This window comes from Dasypus novemcinctus, chromosome 3 (genome assembly GCF_030445035.2).
Source record: "Dasypus novemcinctus isolate mDasNov1 chromosome 3, mDasNov1.1.hap2, whole genome shotgun sequence".
NCBI lineage: Eukaryota > Metazoa > Chordata > Mammalia > Cingulata > Dasypodidae > Dasypus > Dasypus novemcinctus.
Genome location: NC_080675.1, coordinates 13035038 through 13050145, shown reverse-complemented (window position 1 = coordinate 13050145; position 15108 = coordinate 13035038). Strand labels below are relative to the sequence as shown.

At 36.8% G+C, this 15108-nt stretch overlaps 1 protein-coding gene across 4 annotated transcripts in view; it reads left to right on the top strand.

Moving 5' to 3' along the window:
- Positions 1-15108, top strand: part of PPP4R4 (protein phosphatase 4 regulatory subunit 4) — a 233038-nt gene that overhangs the window by 86785 nt on the left and 131145 nt on the right. For 2 of the 4 annotated variants that reach the window (XM_058292201.2, XM_071213717.1), the window contains exon 3: positions 9073-9175. In XM_058292201.2, coding sequence (XP_058148184.1) covers positions 9073-9175 — 103 coding nt within the window. Of the gene's footprint in view, positions 1-9072; positions 9184-15108 lie in introns of all 4 variants that reach the window. The other 2 variants (XM_071213718.1, XM_071213719.1) reach the window with 1 other exon arrangement.

Below are 15108 nucleotides of genomic sequence, written 5' to 3'. Positions count from 1 at the left end.
CGAGCTTCCTTCAGGGGTGGCGGTGGGCCCGACCAACCACCCTATTATGGGGGCAGCGGAATTAGGCCTACCGCGGCCGCTCCCCTGCCAGGCCAGCAAACCACACTTCAGCCCGAGGGGTGACCGCAGTCAGTGTAGGTTTTTCATATATTCCTATCAATTTTCCATTTCATTTACATTAGTTTTTTGGTGTATAGTTGTTCATGGTATCCTCTTTTGATTTCATTTATTTCTGTGGGGTCAGTAGTAATGTCCCTATTTTCATTTCTGATTTTATTTATTTGCATCTTCTCTCTTTTTTTTTCAATCTAAATAAGGGTTTGCCAATTTGTTCATTTTGAAGAACCAAATTTTGGTTTTGTTAATTCTCTGTTGTTTTTTTGTTCTTAGTTTCATTTATTTCTGATCTTGTCTTTGTTATTTCATTCCTTCTTCTTCCTTTGGGCATTGTTTGCTGTTTTCTTTTTCTAGTTCCTCCAGCTGTGCAGTTAGGTCATTGATTTTAGCTCTTTTTTGTAATATAAGCATTTAGGACTATAGTTTTCCCTGCATCCTATAGGTTCCGATATGTGTTCTCATTTTCTTCATCTTGAGATATTTATTGATTTCTCTTGCAATTTCTTTTTTGAGCCACTGATTATTTGAGAGTATGTTGTTTAATCTCCATATATTTGTGAATTTTCCCTTTTTTGCCTGTTGTTGATTTCCAGCTTTATTCCATTATAAGAAAAGGTGCTTTGTATAATTTTGATCTTTTTGAATATATTGAGATCTGCTTTGTGGTTCAACATACAGTCTATCCTGGAGAAAGCTCCATGAGTACTTGAAGAAAAAAAATCTTTTTCCAGATTTTCAATTTCAATCTATTTGTATTCTTGGGTCTTAGGTGAATCTCTTGTAGACAGCATATAGATGGCTTATGCTTTCTTATCCACTCTGTCAGTCTGTATATTTTGATTGGGGAGTTTAATTCATTAACATTTATAGTTATTGCTGTAAAAGCAGGTCTTCACCCATTTTGAGCTTTGGGTTTTGTCTGTCAATTCTTGTTTTCACCACTCTTTTTACACTTTTAGTTACTTTTACTGATATGGTCTTTATTTATACACTCTCTTCCAAGCCTCTCTCTCCTGCCTTTACTTTTTAGGCTGTAGCACTCCCTTTAGTATTTCCTATAAAGCTGGTCTCTTTGTTACAAACTCTCTCAGTTTCTCTTTATCTATGAATATTCTAATCTTGTCCTCATTTTTGAAAGACAGTCTTGCTGGATATGAAGTTCTTGGCTAGCAGTTTTTCTTTTTCAGTATCTTAAATATATCATAGTACTGCCTTCTTGCCTCCATGGCTTAATCTTATTGGGCATTCCATGTATGGCAGTTTGATATTATTTATGAATTCCAAAAGAGATATAGATTATATTTTTAAATTGGTCTTTTCCTCTGGGCCTGATAACCCTTTGATAGTATTAGAGTCAATTGAGACACCTGATTAAATTATGTTAAGATTAGGGCTTTGATTCAATCATGTCATTAGAGTGTGACTAAGTGTTGAGTCCCAACCCCCTTTGGCTGATTAAACAGAGCCTCATATGGAAGTAGATGCACACAAAGCAGATACACAGAAGAAATAAGACAGCTCATTCGGCATGGCAGAAACCCTGAGAAGAGAGATGAGTCTGATAGACTACAGCTGACCTTGTGAAGAATAGAGCAGCTGAGCCCAGAAAGAAACAAAGAGACTAGCCCTATGCCAGGCTACAGCTGAGATCAGAAGAATCTGGGACCACAGAGCCTTAAAAGGAAGAAGGAAGAATTAACTCTCGTAGACGTTGCCTGCCATCTTGCTCAACATGTGGCAACAGACTTTGGGTGAGAAAGTACCTTGAGTTGGACTCTTTAGGGTCTTGTGACTCTAAGCTTTTACCCCCAATAAATACCCTTTATAAAAGCCAACAGAGTTCTGGTACTTTGTATCAGCACCCCTTTGGCTGACTGATATACCATGTATGTGATTAATTGCTTTTTTCTTGCTGCTCTCAGGATTCTCTCTTTATTTTTGTCATTTGACATTATGATTAGTATGTATCATGGAGTAGGTCTGTTTGGATTTTTTTGGATGGAAGTACGTTGTGCTTCTTGGACATGAATATATATGTCCTTCAATAGGGTTGGGAAATTTTCTGCCATTATTTCTTCAAATATTCCTTCTGCCCTTTTTCCCTTCTTTTCTCCATCTGGGACACCCATGACACATATGTTTGCACATCTCTTGCTGTCTTAGTTCCCTGAGAAGTAAAAAGTTCAATTTTTTCCATTTCTTTTCTTTATCTGTTTTTTTGTATGTTTGTTTTCAGAGGCCCTGTCTTTAAGTTCACTGATCCTTTCTTTTGCCTGCAGTGTATTTTTTATTCCTTTATTGTGCCTTTTATTCCCATAATATCTGCTATTTTTCTATGTATGCTTTCACTTTCTTTGTGCTCACCCACTGTTTTCTTTAGCCATCTAATTGAATTTATTAAGATTTCTTTCAACATCTTTGATTAGTTGTCTCAACTCCTTTATGTCATTTGGAGGCTTAGTTTGTTACTTTGAGTGGGCCATATCTTTCTGTTTCTTGATATGCATTGTAATTTTTTGTTGGTGTTTCTGCATCTGATGTATTAGATGAATTTATTCTTGGCTCCTTTTCTATCTTTAGTCTAGGGTTTTCTGTTTCATTTGCTTTGTGTTTCAGCCCTTCTTTGATACTTGATTCAACTTAATTTGGATCTTTATAGTGACTTGTTTTCAGCCAATCTGAAATTTTCAGCTCTTTTTCATCTGTTTCTTGCCCCTTCCTCTTTACTGGTTGTGGAAAAGGAACTGAGGATGTGGAAAAACTCTGAAGGCTGAAGCTGTAGTTGCCTGGAGAGACTGATGAAGCTTCACATCCCTTCCTCCACAGCCTGGGGCTGGAATGGAGCTGCAGGTGGGGGCATATGTAATAAACCGTGTGATTCAAAACTGATCGCAGTTGCAAAGTTATACTGATGAAGCACTGGCCCCTGTCCTCCCCTGCCAGGGGTAGCCATGGAGCCTCCAGTGTGCCCAGAAATCTTGTCCAGGCAGGCAGAAAGCACCTGCAGTTGCCTGGAAAGTTTGAGGAAACACCACCCCTCTCCTACCTTATTGGGCTGAGATATATCCATAGGTTTGCCCACCAATCTAGTCCATGTGGGCCCAAAGTGACTGCAATTCCTCAGTGGGGCATGGGGAACACTATCCCTCCTCCTGTTCTGTCAGGGGTGGGGATGGAGCTAGAGATTTGCCCAACAGTCTGGTCTGTGTAGGCTGAAAGTGCCTGCAGCTGCCCAGAGAGGCTGTTCACTTCCCTCCAGCTTCTTCCCTGACCAAAGTGGGGTGCAGCCTAGGTTAGGTCTGCAATCTGACTTGGGTAGAAAGAAGCCAGTCCCTACCTTCACTGTGATTTTCAGTCAACCTTGATTCCGCTCATTCCGGGAGTGAAGTTAAAATGGAGGGTACTGGTCTCTTTCTGACTTGAACAGGTTCAAACTTTAGCTGTTCTTAGGATTGGGTGGCCAAATTTACTAATCAATAGCTGAAGTCAATGCCCAACTATTTCTTCCTTTCCTGTTTTTTGGAAATGGAGCTTGCTTCTAACTCCAACCATGGAATAGCTTCCAAGTAGCTTGATCTGCTGGTGGGGGATGGGCTTTGGCCTCCATGGCATGGAGTGCTCTACTCATGAATCTTTACTGCAGATGGGCGATCTCCCCCTTCCATTCTTCCAAGGATGTTGCAAGATGCTCTCTGGTCTCATGGGCCCCCCAATGATTTAGATAGCTGGTGATTTAGATAGCTCTGGGTGATTACTGACTGTCCTTCTGGGCAATGTGATTGATTTTTTAAAAATATGTTTTTTATTTATTTTTAAAAGATACATAGATTGTGATTGATTTTTATATGTTCAACCACTGTTGTATTCCTGGGATAAATTCCACTTGGTCATTGTATATAATCCTTTTAATATGCTAATGGATTTGGTTTGACAATATTTTGTTGAGGACTTTTTTGTATCTATTATTGTAAAGGATATTGGTCTGTAGTTTTCTTGTGATATATTTATGTGTCATTGATATCAGGCTAATGCTCACCTCACAGAATGAGTTAAGATGTGTTATCTCCTTTTTTCTGGAAGAGTTTTAGAAAGATTGGTGTTAATTCTTCTTTAATGATTAGTAGAATTGATCAGTAGGGCTGTTTGGTCCAGGGGTTTTTCCTTATTGGGAAGTTTGCTATTATTTATTCAATCTCTTTATTTGTAAAAGGTCTTTTGTAATCTTCTCTTTCATCTTTCATCAGTTTTGGTAAGTCATGTGTTTCTAGGGATTTATTCATTTCATCTAGATTATCTAATTTGTTGGCATACAGTTGTTCATATTTTCTCTTACAATTCTTTATGTCTATAAGGTCAGTAGTAATATTCTCTCTTTCATTTCTGATTTGAGTAATTTGAGTTTTCTTCTTTTTTTATTAGTCAATCTAGCTAAAGGTTTGTCAATGTTGATAGTTTAAAATAATCTACTTTGATTTTGTTCATTTTTTCTTTGTTTTTATTTTCTCTTTTGTATTTATTTCTACCCTAATCTTCATTATTGCCTTCCTTCTGCTAACTTTGGGCTATATTTGCTCTTCTTTTTCTAGTTCCTTAGTTGTAAGGTTAGGTTATAGATTTGAGATCTTTCTTCCTTGATAATTTAGGTTTACAGCTCTAAGTTTCCTTCTAAGCACTGTGTATGCTGAATCTCATAATTTTACTGTATTGTATTTTCATTTGTCTCAAGTATTTTCTTACATTCCTTGTGATACCTTTTTTGGATCTTTGAGATTGTGTTGTTTAATTTCCACTTACTTGTGAATTTTCAAGTTTATCTTCTGCTATTGATTTCTGGTTTGTGATTGGAGAATATGCTTTGAATGATTTGAGTATTGTTAAATTTAAATTTAAATGCCTACAATAAAAAGAAGAAATAGGTGAAATTAAAGAATCAAGAACACACACCGAATAACTGGAAAAAAACAGCAGACTAATCCCAAAGCAAGCAGAAGGAAAGAAATGTTTAGAGCAGAAATCAATGAAATTGAGAACTGAAAAATAGAATTAACAAGACCCAAAGCAGATTTTTTGAGAAGTATAGTAAAGCTGACAGATTCTTCACTAGACTAACAAAGAAATATGAGATGATACAAAGAAATAAAATCAGAAAAGAGAGAGGGGACATCCCACTGATCCCCACAGTCTGCTAACATATTACACAACTTAGATGAAATGGACTAATTCCTAGAAACACACAAACAACCTACACTGAGTAAAGAAGAAATAGATCTCAATAGTCCAGTCACAACTAATGAGACAATATCAATCATCAAAAACCTCCCAGCAGAGAACCAGCAAGATGGCGGTGGAGTAAGGAGCTCCCAAAGTCAGCTCCTGCTACAGGGCAGTTAGCAAACTCCCACAGCTCTCTGGAGCTAACTGAAGCACCTGTCTGGGGGCTCGACGAAACCAGAAGAGCATCCTGCAACATACTTGAAGGAATGGTAGGAGGAGACTGCCCATCTGCAGAGAAGACTCATAAATAGAGCACTACATGCCTGGAGGCCGGTGCCCATCCTCCACTGAAGGCACAAGCTGCCTCGGGAACTGTTCCATGGCTGGAATTGAAAGCTCCACTTCCTGAAATGGGGGAGGAAGAGACAGTTGGGCAGCAATTTCAGCTACTGATGAGTAAATTCAGCAGGCTACTGTATAATCCTGAGAACAGCTAAAGTTTGAGCCTGTCCAAGTCAGAAAGAGGCTGGGAGCCACCATCTTAATGCTGCACCTGGCACGAGGGGAAGTGGGGTGGACTGAAAATCCCAGTGCTGGTAGGCACTGCCTTCTTTCCATCCTGGTCAGATTGCAGCTCTAGCCTAGGCCCCAGTGCCACCTCTAGCAGGGATGAAGCTGTGGGGACCTGTGCCAGCCTTTCTGGGAAATGACCGGCCAAGTTGCTGAGGCTGGTGATTGTCCTACTCTGGTGGCATAAGACACCCCAGGAGCTATTCTGTGGCTGGAATTGGATGCTCCATTTCCCAGAAACAGGGGGGGAAGAGACCGTTGGCTGCTGATTTCAGCTACTGATTGGAAGACTTGGCTGGCTAAGAGATAACTCTGGAAACAGCTGGGGTGTGAACCAGCCCAAGTCAGAAAGAGGCCAGTAGCCACCATTCTGACTCTGCCCCCAGCCTGAGGGGAAGCCAGGCTAACTGAAACTCTCAGTGTCTGCAGGAACCAGTTTCTTTTTTTTTAAAGATTTTATTTATTTCTCTCCCCTTCCCCGCCCCAGTTGTCTGTTCTCTGTGTCCATTTGCTGCATGTTCTTCTTTTTGTCCGCTTCTCTTCTTGTCAGCAGCATAGGAATCTGTGTTTCTTTTGTTGTTTTGTTGTTGCATCATCTTGCTGCATCAACTCTGTGTGTGTGCAGCGCCATTCCTGAGCAGGCTGCACTTTCTTTTGCGCTGGGCGGCTCTCCTTACAGGGTGCACTCCTTGCACACGGGGCTCCCCTACGCGGGGGTCACCCTGCGTGGCAGGGCACTATTTGCATGCATCAGCACTGCGCATGGGCCAGTTCCACATGGGTCAAGGGGGCCCAGGATTTGAACTGTGGACCTCCCATGTGGTAGGTGGATGCCCTATCCATTGGGCCAAGTCCGCTTCCCTGGACCATGAATTTTAAATCATTATAACGAGGCTCATACACATCTTTATTAATCAAAATAGGAACTATTATGATCAACACATTTTTGCCAACGAGAAATATGTTTATGTATTCCTGTAGCATAAAAATCCATGCTTCAGGATTCAACAAACTCTTGGAGAGCATTTTCTGCATCCTGCTGGTTGTAGAAACATTTTCCCTGCAAAAATTTGTTGAGATGTTTGAAGAAGTGGTAGTTGGTTGGTGAGAGATCAGGTGAATATGGTGGATAAGGCAAAACTTCATAGCCCAATTCGTTCAACTTTTGAAGTGTTCGTTGGTGCAATGTGAGGTTGGGTGTTGACATGGAGAAGAACTGGGCCCTTTCTGTTGACCAATGCCAGCTGCAGGTGTTGCAGTTTTCAAAGTATCTCATCAATTTGCTGAGCATACTTCTTAGATGTAGTGGTTTTACTGGGATTCTGAAAGCTATAGTGGCAGCAGACCACCAAACAGTGACTGTGACCTTTTATTGGTGCAAGTTTGGGCTGGGTAGTTCTTTGGAGCTTCTTTTCAGACCCACCACTGAGTTGGATATTGCTGGTTGTCTTATAAAATCCACATTCATTATACGTCTCAACCTGACCAAGAAATGGTTTGTTGTTGTTGTGTAGAATAAGAGAAGATGACACTTCAAAACAATTTTTTTGGATTTTTGGACAGCTCATGAGGCACTCACTTATCGAGCTTTTTCATCTTTCCAATTTGCTTCAAATGCCAAATGACTGTAGAATGGTCGACGTTCAGTTCTTTGGCACCTTCTTGTATAATTTAAGAGGATCATCTTTGATGATTGCTCTCAATTGTTTCTTGTGAACTTCCACGGGCTGGCCACTGTGCTCCTCATCTTCAAGGCTCTCATCTCCTTTGCAAAACTTCTTGAACCACCTATGCACTATATGTTCATTAGCAGTTCCTGGGCCAAATAAGTTGATGATGTTGCGAGTTGTCTCTGCTGCTTTACAACCCATTTTGAACTCAAATAAGAAAATAGCTGAAGTTTGCTTTTTATCTAACATTATCATAGTCTAAAATAAATATAAAATTAACAGCAAGTAATAACTCATTACCATAAAACATAAAGTGAGAAATGCACATTAAAATGATGTATAACATAACCACATTTATTTAAGAATGTATACCATTACCAAATGGCAAATTTCAACAATGCAAAACCACAATTACTTTTGCACCAACCTAGTATGTTTTAAGAAGTTTCTGGTAATTCATGATGTAAGTCTAGTACAACATGGAATTTCATTGTACCAGAAAAAAGTTGTTGCATGATTCTGCTGTAGATGATTTTATTGCTCTCTGTTATTTGTCTGATTATTAATATCTTACCATGATGAAATTGTACTCTTACATTTTTTATAAGTATAGCAAACTGACAGGTCACCAGAAAAAAATGAAGTAGACCTTTTAAGTAAGTATTAATAATAGTCTCAAGACTTTTAAGACTTAAAAATGCATATAAATAGACGATTTTGTTTTTTCATAAATGTTGGAGAAAATATGGCACTTACTGGGACATGGAGACTGAAATGACTATGGACAAAGAAAGATTTATTGAGAAGCTCTCCCAATGGAGGGGGTCTGTAAGAACAGACTTCAGCCCCCCCTTGGAAGGGGGTAACTTGAATTTATACAAAACTTTCCTAGGCGGGGAAATGATAGTTGATGGAGGGGGTTGAGGATCCGAGTGAAGTGCAGGGGTTAATAGGAAGCCCTAGAGGTGGAAATTTTTCCTGATAGTGACTAGAAGATAGTGGGTTAGGGAGTTATGGTTTCTTGGAATGCTGCAGGAGCAGATGTTTCTTTATTCTGTAGGAATTTATCTTCCTCTGATATGTAGGTAGGCAATGTTTCCATTTCCCTTTACTCCTGTCTCTATGTGGTTTCTTTATTTAACCTGTGGGGAAGTGCTGTGCCCTTAGGCACTTAGGCTTATGGGGGATGAAGTTAGCCTTTCCCCAATGCATGTCAGGGGAAACTGAGCTACAGCTTGTTAATTATTGTAAACCTCTAACAATAAGCATAATTAATGTCTTCAAGCGTTTGTCATAAGATTTATTTAATGACATTCAGTTTTTGTTTATTTTTATATTGGCATGATGTGCTTAAAGTTTAAAACTGTCAGACTTTTTCAAATTAATCCCTGCTTTTTATTAATTCTATTAATTTATTAATTCATTTTTATTATATTTATTATTAATGAACTAGGAATTCAACTTATTATTCCAAAATTTAAATTTGTGTTTCCTTTGTCAGTGCTGGTCAAGATATCCAAGGTACAAGTGTGATTGCAAATCTTCCAATTTTGATGCGACAGAATCCTGCTGAGACACTTCGGAGAGTTTTGCCAAAAGTCAGAGTAAGTTGGTATGCAATACAGTTTGAATTTTCCATTTTCCACCAGTTGCATTTTGTCATTGTGGGAAGAAAATTTCAGAGCTTTTGATGGCTGATCTTTTGTACCTAATAGTTGAATGGAGGAAGTACTAAGATGTACATTTTGAATTTTGATAAAAATATTTGTAGAAAGTGGCTGATATGATCTTAAGTCATCAAGATTTCTTTAGTCATTTTCCCAGTGGAGATAGTCTGATAAAATTAGCCTTTTAGTAACTAAAAAAATTCTTAATTATTTTTACAAAATCATAGCCCTTTTGTTTGGCAGCTGTCGACTTAAATCTGTATTAATTTTTCTACAACATCAATAATATAATTTAAATGCTATTCCTAATGATGACCCTGTGGTGACTGCTGAAAAATCATCAAATATAGATTAAACTGTGGCCATGATCATTTGTTTTAAATTTATTTTATTGCTTCCTAAATTCCTTTAGAATTGGATCTCCTACTATGAACGGAAATATTTGATCTGCTAGAACACTTTTTCCTCTATTTAGCAAATATTTATTGAGTGTCCCCTATGTGCGAAGTGCTGTTCTTCATATGAACTTGAATGAAGAAAACCAATAACAGTCTCTTTCTTCTGGGAGCTTACCTACTAATGGGGTTACTTCAGGGTTTGCATAATAATCGGGATTATATTTGTTAATAGTGAGTTTTTTATATTTTGCTTCGGCTTTCTGTTTGGTTAGAACACTTTTCATAATTTTAAAATTAATTTATACTTGTTTAAAATATTTTAAGTATTAGTGTGTCTTTGGGTTGTTCTATTTTTAGGTGTATATAGCATAGTTCCAGTTGCTATAATTTAGCTCAGGGATAAACTATTTTATTCTCAGAAGTTACCCACATTTCAGGTAACCAATACGAATTTTTTACTAGTTAATTTTGGTGAGCTGAGAAGAGGTTTGTTTTGGCATTAAATGTGTTTCAAAATTGAGTCAAGGGGATACTGAAGTTTTTGATATCTGTTTTTCCAAGAATCATGCCATAGTTTCAATGTAATTATGCCCTCGTGATATTAACTGATTGAAGTTTTTTTAGCATGGCACTTGGAAGTGCCAGTTAAACAATAATAGAAGGGAACAAGTGGCTAGGTCCAGTTGGCTAATAAGTTAATGTAAATATGTGAATTAGAGTTAAAGCTAAAATTATCAAGCATACACTCTGTGGTCAGCAGGCTAAAATGGCAGCATATGGATATCCAGAGTTTCATAAAGCAAGAATAAAAGATGAAGGAGTGAGTAGTGACCTTTAGAGATCTCAGAATTATTTTGCAGTTAAATAATAGACAGTTAAATAACAACTCCTAAAGAAATTAGTTTCATGGGAGTGTATGAATTTCCCTATAGCATATTTGTACAAAGAATCAAATATATCTTCTGAAAAGTTAAGGTGTGTCTGAGTTATAGAAGGTATGATTTTACTTAGCTTTTAAAGCAATTAAAATTAATTCATAATGTAGAAGATTAATGGATATAAAGAAAATTTATGCTAATTAATATGTACTAACAAATCCTTCATTGCTAATTGTTTTCATTCCTTTAGTTCATCAACAAGCAACTATTGACTCAGGACCCTCATTTATCTTGCCTTGTACTAAACACTGAAAGAGATACAAAAAAAAGTAAAAGACAGTCTTAGATTAATTCTATATCAGGAAAATCTAAAGACTATGGAAAACAATGAGAGAAAAAGAATAGGACAGCATTTAATTGTGTGATTCTGACTTTATGTAAAAATGCTGAAGAATTAAGTAAATGGGAAGGATTTAATGAGGGCATCTCAAATAACAATGACTTTATAGAGAGTTTAATATACAATGTAAGGGGCCAAACATTTAAGCAACCTTATTTCAAATTATAAAGCCTATGTTTATGTTCAAATAATTTTTAAGTCATTGTATTCAAATATTAAGATTTATTGCAGTCATGGTTAACAACCTTCTTTAATTCTGCCTTACCTTTTTGAGTGGTTATTTTCAGGTAATAAAACCGATGAGCAGATTTCAAATAGCTACTTTATTTTTGTGGTGGCTGTAGTTTCTTAGTTCACTATATAGAAAGGCAGTCTTTTGCCCCAATGCAAACATTTAGTAATAATGACATTTTCTTACATTCATTTATAAATATTTATTGTTCATCTCCCATGTGCCAGGATTTTATACTAAGCACTGGAAAAACACAGATGAACGAAACAAATTAAACGAACCGCCCTTAAAGAGGTTACAGTCTAGTATGGGAAATAGACATTAAACGAGACATCTGGGTGGAAAGAACAGGCGCTAAATTAACAGGGGTGTGGGTGTGCATGTGTAGGATGGGGGGACCTACTGTGCATTGAGAGATCAAGGAAAGTGTCCTTGAGGAGGTGTTTTTTAAGCTAAAGTTTCAGTGGGATAGGAGGAAGCAGCCATTTGAAGAATTAGGAAATGAGAGATCCAGGCACAGAGAGCAACAGAGAGCCCTAAGATTAAAAGAATTTGGTAGAAAGTAAAGAGGCAGGTGTGGTTGGAATCTAGTGAATTGGGGTGGGCATGGCTTGGAAAGAGGTTAGTAAGGTAGACAGGGGTCAAGATCATACGTACAGAAGTTTGGACTTCATCTTCAAGTAATTTTTCAAAGATCATTTTGATGATTGCATGGTGAGTGGATGGGAGTGGGGCAATCAGGAAGCTACAATACTAGTTTGGTGATATTCGATGGCAGCTTGAATTAGGACAGCTAATTAGGACATTAGAGAATAGAGGACATATCCAAAATACATTTTTTTTTGAGGTAGAATTAGCAGAACTTCATGTTGGTCTAGATGTGGCGAGTGAGGGATGGGTGCCTTAGTAATGACTTCCAGATTTCTAGCTTGAGCATCCAATGGTTTTGCTGGTTTTCAGCATCTTAGCTCAAAGTCCGTTAAATCCATGGGGTAGTAACTAATAGTAGTCGTCTGTGAATAATTTACTTTTAGAGAATTTAAGGACTTGAACAGTAAATATTTTACACCACATGTTAATTATTCCCAAGATTCTAACTACATTCATAACAGTAGTATAAGCAGATTGTAGAACTCATCTTTTAACTTGTTTTTACCTTAAAGAATATCAGATTAAAGTGATGTTGGAGATATTGCTAACCTTATCTATTATAAAATTTTACCAAGGATATTTTTGTACATTTCATTCTTATGGTAACCTGACAAATGACTTTTTAAATAGGTTACTTTTACTATTTTTAGTGATGAAGGAATTTAAGGTTAAAAATAAAATGGCAGATATAAGATTAGAACTGAATTCATTATTACTATTTCTACAGTTTACTTTCTAAATTGTATCCAGAGTAGACAATGGGTGATAATTCAATTAGGTCATTATCTCAGGGTTGAATTTAACTAAGGATCTAGAAAGGAAATATTTTGATGTCTAATTTAATTCCTTAAGTATGAAGACACTTTAAAATATCGTTGTTATAATATATTCATGTTATACCACTTAATCTTAGGGTATCTTTTGAATAAGAAATAAATTTTTTCTGTAGTCTTTGTTGATTCACTTTTATTTTTCCACAATAATTAAATTGAAATCTTAGATGATAGATTTGAGTATTTTATTTGAACTTGTACTTATCTAGAAGTGAAAGAATTACTAAGGTAAATTTCTAAAATAGTGCAGTCTTTTTAAAAATTTAAAATAGTATTGATGTAATTATACCATGTAGCTTTGGTGGCTCCTTTATAATAAAGTATGAAAAAGTATCTACTTGCTGAATTATTGAATCCATTTATTTGCTTTTTTCACTTTTATTTTGGAAACCAAACTATATGGAGTAAAAATTATATTCCAGAAAATGTACAATATCAGGCACAGATAAAAATAGCTATAGCTAACATTTGGGGGCTTATGTGTTGGACACTATGCTCTGTCAAGCATTTTACATGTTTTTATCTCTTTGAGTCCTCATAACAGTTATATAAACTCCTCCCTCTTAACTACTATACAGTCTCCTCATAAACTGATCATGGTTGCAACAGATATATACTGTAATGTATAATTTTACTTCTCCAGCTGCAGTCATCTCTCAGCTAGTTACCACAACAGCCTCCTCACAGGACCTATTGTTTCTTCTTTTGCCCCCATAGCCCACCTAGATGAATCTTTTAAAAGCATCATAGCATATTACCATTTTGCATGAAAATTACTAAAATGGTTTGGTAGGCAGAATAATGGCCTCCAAAGATATCAGGTCCTAATCCCTGGAACCTGTAAATTTTACCTTATTTTGAAAAAGCATCCTTGCAGATGTGATTAAATTAGGGATTTTGAGATGGGGAGATTATCCTGGATTATGTAGATGGGATTTAAATGCAGTCACATGTATCCTTATAAGCAGGATACAGAGGGGGATTTGACAAACACACGTAGAGGAGAAGGTGATGTGAAGGTGAAGGCAGAGATCTGAATGATGTGGTTAAAAGCCAAGGAATGCCAGCAGTCACCAGAAGCTGGAAGAGTCAAAGAATGGATTCTCTTCTAGAGCCTTTGGAGGGAGTACAGCCCTGCTGACCACTTGATTACAGCCCAGTTATTCTGATTTCAGGCTTCTGGCCCCCAGAATTGCTAGAAAATAAAGAAATAAACTTTGTTTAAAGCCACCAGTTAGTGATAAATTGTTATAGTAATATATGTACTTTCCCATTCCAGATAAAATAAAATTCCTTACCATGCCCTTAAATGACCTTGTCTATTTTTCTGACCTTATTGCTTACCATTCTCTTCCCTTTATTCCATAAGGGCAGAATCTTTGGTTTATCATGGCATCCTCAGAACCTAGAACAGTGCCTAGAATGAGCATTGATTGAATTTAATATTCTCACATGTGTTTACCTGAAAGACTAGTGACACGTTGGCCTAATCCACTAATGGCATTCCTGGATGAGAAGTGAAAATAAGATATCAATGGAGTGGTATAATGCATTTGTGTTCCTAAAAATTTGTGAAATTTGATTGAGATTAGGGTATGTGGTCTAGCAGTCTTCTGATTCTGACAGACTCATTAGTTCTACTTTTAATAATTTTGCATGACTTGATTTTTATCTATGGAAATAATTTTTAAAAATCATGAATTTCTCCCAATGTGGTTATTTATTCGACCATTATATATCTATTAAATGTATGGGCAATATTTGAAAGATGGTCTTATTTAAATTTTTAATAGGATAGTCTTTGTTTTGTGAATAAAGTTATTTGTGAATAAAAAGCTTAAATTCACTTACTTTAAAAGTCCTATTTCAAGTAACCTAGCTACATGGACAGAAAGTATTAAGGTGTGGAATATTTACTTGGGCCAGGCACTATACTTAATGCTCTAGACTCATCCTTTTAAAAATCTTCATAACAACCCCAAAAGATGCATTTGTTCTCATTTTACAGGTGAGAAAATATGGATTTAGAGAAGTTAAATTATTTACCAAATTCAGTATTTGACTGAATATTTTCTAGGGGGCTTCTAGGAAGCATGAAATTATACAATTTATTCTTACAGTTCACAAAGAGAAAAAGAGAGTTGTCTTAAAAAAGAGATCAGTTCCACTTTCACTTAGGATGTAGAAAGCTTCAAGGAAACATCACTCCCACTCTAACCACATTGGATTATCCACAAAATCTATAAAATCATAACTCTTTTTGACCCCACCAGAGAGCTGAGGTCACAAGGCAACCCAAGGGAGTTGAATTCAAAAGAGTTAAAAGCCCCTTTGAAGACAGTTGTGACACAGGGTTACCTTGACTTTTGGCAGAGTATAGAAGGAAGAGGGGGCCATCACATTAAGTGGTTAAGAAAAACCAGCTATAATTTTAACAAGATTTAAAATATTGACTGTAGGCTAGGTTATCGGTGGGAG